Here is a 5000-nt window from a genome sequence, read left to right as displayed (position 1 = left end):
GTGTCCATCAACACATCAGATATGTTATTAATGTCGCGATTAAATGGTAAAGGTGTCATTCACACTTATATTTATTTTTTAACAAAAGAGATATTCCCTTATTTGTTTTCAAGTTGTTTTCTTGTGAAATTGCAAATGTAAGTGAATATTGGGCTGTGCATGAAATAAATATGATTACCATTGGTATTTTTCTGTTAGAAGAAGCCTTCTCTTTGGTTGAAGGTTATAGTTTTGTAATGAAGATAATGCTGTGATGGATTCTGAAGACCCCCCCCCCCCTCCACAAAAAAATGATGAAGAATACCTTCTCTTCAGATTCTGAATGATGTAGTGTCAGCAGATTCTTAGAATAATTGCTTTCCATGAACATTCTGAATGGGTGTCCAGCCATTGTAGTGAAAAGTATTTATCCATTGTTAGTCTGGTAGAATGAGCTGCATGTTTTCACAGGGGAGTGATGCAACTCCTGCCCAAAAGACATATAAAGAGAGAAACCGTAAAACTTCTATCCTTTTCCCCCCCTTTCAAGACACTCCTGTTCTTTCCTTCTAATTCTGAATCAGTGTGTGGGTTTATTTGTCCGGATGATTGGTGTTTTGTGTTTGGTTATGATTTTCGATTTCCAGTTGGGCTAGATTGTTTAGAATTATTTCTCTGTCACAGTTTTCAAGTCTTGCAACTGTAGGATTCTTTTCAGCGGTATTTTGTAACCTTCCTCTTGCTGCTTCTGCTCCTCAATTTCCCATCTCGTGTTTCACTTCTCTCCTCTCTGTCTCTCTTTCCCTTCTATTCATCTCCTGTCCATTTACTGTCTAAGACACAGAATACACTGTTTATGTATGATGAAGTGGATCATGAAAAAAGCCAATTTGTGAATCCTGGTACTAACACAATAAGATTTCTTAATACGAACTTCAGTAATAAACAAAAAAAAAAATGGAAAACAGTTAGACAGATCTGCGGTTCAGTAGGAGCACAGAGAGCGCAAGACTTCATGTAATCATTTTGTCAGGAGCCTGTTCTTCACAGTTCACAAGACCCACACAAGTCATTGTATACAAGAATACACCAGTCAAGCAATGAGCCCGGCCGAGTGTAGGAGCGGCAGTCTTGATTACTAGGACCAGATCACTAGCAAGCCATCCAATAGCTGCAACCTGACTGACTGGCCACCTCTCATTGCAGAACAGATGGCGAAGGATGGAGAGGCAGAGGATAAACTAGGGAAGGCCAGGCAGAGCAGCATGCAAGGCTCAGAGCTTAGCAAGAGATCGCCCAAACAGCAGGCAGTGAGGAGGTCACAGTGCTTGAGAAAGGGAGGTTGTCTAAACAGATGCAAAAGTGTCAGCGAAGAGTGCATGGCTTGCGAGGGCTGTCGGGAGGAATGTAGAATCCACACGAAAGCAGTGCCTCTGCAGGCGTGCTACAAGTGCAGCTCCTGCGACCAGACCTTCAGCCAGAAGATCAGCCTCAACGTCCACCTCATGTTTAAGCACGGGGCGCCGAGGAGGTACCAGTGTGACAAGTGCGACTACGAGGGGCCGAGACTCTACCACTTGAAGCGACACATGAAGGTTCACTCGGACGAAAGGCAGTTTGTTTGCCAAGACTGCGGCAAAGGCCTCAAAACCATTCAGGCTTACAGGAATCACAGGGTCCTCCACACCAACGTAGGCCGCTTTACTTGCCACGTTTGCAACAAAGCTTTCAACCAGAAGAGTCTCTACGAGGACCACGTGAGGAGTCACCAGGTAGAGAGGAATTTCGAGTGCACGTACTGCGACGCCACTTTCAAGACGTACAAACACGTGGCGTGCCACATTCGTGCCGTGCACCTTAATGACAAGCGCTTTATCTGCGACGTCTGTGGCGCGCAGCACATGACCGGAGCCAACCTGAAGACCCACATGAAGAAACACAAAGACCTATCGTCCCTCCCTTACGCATACCACTGCACCAGTTGCGAGGCAGCTTTCCGCGGGGCAGAAGGCCTGGCGGTGCACGTGCGGGTCATGCACAAGGTCATTCTCTCCTCGGACAGCGACATGCCCGAGGTGTCTCTGTCGACGCTCCACCCCACGCGGCGACCGGTCAAGATTCAGTACGGTCTTTCTTCAGTTCACAATGACCCCGATGACCCCGAAGAAGTCGGTCTAGAGGCGGACGAGTCGACTGTCTTGGTCGAGGGGGAGAATCTTACGGTGGTGAAAGCGAAGACCTCGGATATAATATATGAGATTTAAGTGGAAGTAAAGGGTCTGGTCTTGTGACAACTGTTCCCTACTTTAGATGGAATGATTTCTAAATTTCGTGTGGATTTATTGTCTCTCAAGAAATTATCCTCAAGATTTATATAGTGTAAATAACATTAACCTTTTTTATATATATACTTCTTATACTAGCTTCGTATTCTAAATTAATCGAATGCTCTATCAGTTGTTAACACATTTATTTTTTACATACAGAGAGTGGATAGAAAAAATAAGGAGAGGTGGAGATTGGAAAAAGTGAAAAAGTGTTTACAGTTATGTGATTAAGGATTTGGAAAAACGGATTTTTTTCGGACAGAGATTTCTTATCTCCTGTGCCCTTTATTTCATTATATTTTTTTCTTTTCTTTTCACCTTTGTCTTTCCTTAAACTAAAAAGGAGGATACGAAACAGTTTTTTTTATGTACTTGTTGATTTACATCAAGCTTAAAAAGTGTTCATATTGTTTTATATATACACCATTTTTTTCTATTGTGTATTCTTTTATATACTGTACATCTTTTTACAATGTAAATATTCATGATAAGATTAAGAAACATTAATTATGTACGTTGTATATTTTTGTTATTCAGTCGTATTCCTAATAATAATTACATTAAGAATACTACATAAATGGCCCAAAGTAAGTCTTAATTCATCATCGCCGTCGCATAGTGCCAATAAACTGGATGCTAAACATTTATAAATTTTGTAAATATAATTTTTTTTCGCTGATTTGCCACATGGTTTCTCAGTAAGCGAATATATATTAGGAATGTGGACAAGGAGTTTTATTCTGCTAGGTATCCTTTCTAGTTTATTATTAATACTAGACGGTGAATATTTTCTTAAGGATATTACGTCGCCATATGGAGTTGGTGCTAAGGATGGGGAATATAAAGTGATTTTTTTATATATATATGATGGGGGAGGTCGTACGTCTCTCTCTCTCTCTCTCTCTCTCTCTCTCTCTCTCTCTCTCTCTCTCTCTCTCTCTCTCTCTCTCTCTCTCTCTCTCTCTCCCTCCCTCTCTCTCTCTCCCTCTCACTGTGTGTGTGTGTATGTGTGGGTGGGTGGGTGGGTGGGTGGGTGGGGGTGGGGGTGGGTGGGTGGGTGGGTGGGTGTTTGCGTGCGTGTGCTTGTGTGCATTTGTGTACGTGTGAAGCCGTGAATGTTTCTTGCCTATCTGTACCTGAATCTTATCCGTTTATGTGAATGCGTGCGTATGTGCGCGTGTGTGCTTACGTACCTCAATCTACCTGAACGGTTGCTTGTAAATGTGAGTGAGTACTTGTGCACATGTGGATGCGATGAGCGGACACAATAACTCTACCTAAGAACCGGAGTGTGTGTGTGTGTGTGTGTGTGTGTGTGTGTGTGTGTGTGTGTGTGTGTGTGTGTGTGTGTGTGTGTGTGTGTATGTATGTATGTATGTATGTATGTATGTATGTATGTATGTATGTATGTATGTATGTATGTGTGTGTGTGTGTGTGTGTGTGTGTGTGTGTGTATCTGTGTGTGTGTGTGTCTGTCTGTCTGTCTCTCTGTGTGTGTGTGTGTGTGTGTGTGTGTGTGTGTGTGTGTGTGTGTGTGTGTGTGTGTGTGTATGTGTATGTGTATGTAAGTGTGTGTGTATGTGTGTGTGTATGTGTATGTGTATGTATGTGTGTGTATGTGTATGTGTATGTGTATGTATGTGTGTGTGTGTGTATGTGTATGTGTATGTGTATGTGTATGTGTGTGTATGTGTGTGTGTATGTGGAGTCTGGCAGTGACGGCATGTTATCTCCGAAACGTGAAGGGCGAGGGCGGGTCTGCTGAACTCCATAACGATGCATGGCAAAGCGTTTAAGAACTTGATTACAAAGCTAGTAAAAATAAGAAAATAATAGAGATAAGTAATAATAATAATAATGATTATAATAATCATAATAATAATAATGATAACAGTGATAACAGTGATAACAATAACAATGATAATAATGATGATAACAATAATGATGATAATAATGACGATAACAATAATGATAACAATAATGATAACAATAATGATAATAATAATAATAATAATAATAATAATAATAATAATAATGATGATAATAATATAATAACGGAACGGTTAAAAAAAATGTATGAATAATGGATTTTCCACGACAATAGGAATGGCGGTATTGATCAAGAGTTAAGATGATAAGTGAATGGTAATGAGGATAACTAAAAGTGAAGTTGAATTTGGTGGGAATAACCTCCGTTGCAGAGACCGGCTTGAGGAAGGTAAGTAAACACGATAAAACAATAAAACCGACGCTTTTTCCGTTTCAGAGATTGGCGCCAGGAAGATAAGCAGTGATAAAGCAATAAATCGGGTCCATTTTCCTTTGCAGAGGCGGGCGCGGAGGGCGGCGCGTCTGCCGCGTGCTGCCGCTGGTGCCGCCGCGTGTTCTTCTCGCAGCCGCAGCTGGCCAGCCACAAGTGCAAGGGGCGGCCCGTGAAGGAGAGGCGGTTCGCGTGCAACATCTGCCGCAAGACGTTCTCGCAGAAGATCAGCTTGCAATACCACAATGTGTACGTGCACGACGGGGAGCGCAAGGCCGCCTGTCCGCACTGCGATTACCGCGCTCCGGACAAGGCCAAGCTGTCCGTGCACTTGCGGACGCACTCGGAGATCCGGCCGTACGTGTGCGACACGTGCGGGGGCTCCTTCAAGTTCCGCTCGACGTACCGGGCCCACGTGGCGCGGCACACGAAC

General features: G+C 42.9%; 3 protein-coding genes across 3 annotated transcripts in view; all 3 read left to right on the top strand.

Annotated features, from left to right (window-relative positions):
• Positions 1-181, top strand: part of LOC113800449 (zinc finger and BTB domain-containing protein 17) — a 24226-nt gene extending 24045 nt beyond the window's left edge. The window contains exon 14 of the mRNA XM_027351222.2: positions 1-181. This exon is cut by the window's left edge and continues 1618 nt beyond it. The gene's annotated coding sequence lies outside the window, so the exon portion shown is untranslated.
• Positions 1-3023, top strand: part of LOC138863604 (zinc finger protein 583-like) — a 3527-nt gene extending 504 nt beyond the window's left edge. Inside the window, exon 2 of the mRNA XM_070128267.1 lies at positions 1186-3023. Within this exon, the coding sequence (XP_069984368.1) occupies positions 1191-2243 (1053 nt within the window). The 5' untranslated portion in view covers positions 1186-1190 and the 3' untranslated portion in view covers positions 2244-3023. The remainder of the gene's footprint in view (positions 1-1185) is intronic.
• Positions 3024-4455: 1432 nt separating this feature from the next.
• The window catches only part of LOC138863545 (oocyte zinc finger protein XlCOF26-like), a 1112-nt gene continuing 567 nt past the window's right edge, over positions 4456-5000 (top strand). Inside the window, exons 1-2 of the mRNA XM_070127722.1 lie at positions 4456-4525; positions 4636-5000. The exon at positions 4636-5000 is cut by the window's right edge and continues 567 nt beyond it. Coding sequence (XP_069983823.1) covers positions 4456-4525; positions 4636-5000 — 435 coding nt within the window. The remainder of the gene's footprint in view (positions 4526-4635) is intronic.

The sequence above is a fragment of the Penaeus vannamei genome, chromosome 12, assembly GCF_042767895.1.
Source record: "Penaeus vannamei isolate JL-2024 chromosome 12, ASM4276789v1, whole genome shotgun sequence".
NCBI lineage: Eukaryota > Metazoa > Arthropoda > Malacostraca > Decapoda > Penaeidae > Penaeus > Penaeus vannamei.
The sequence above is the reverse complement of the archived record's forward strand: the minus strand, read 5'-3'. Positions and strand labels throughout refer to the sequence as shown.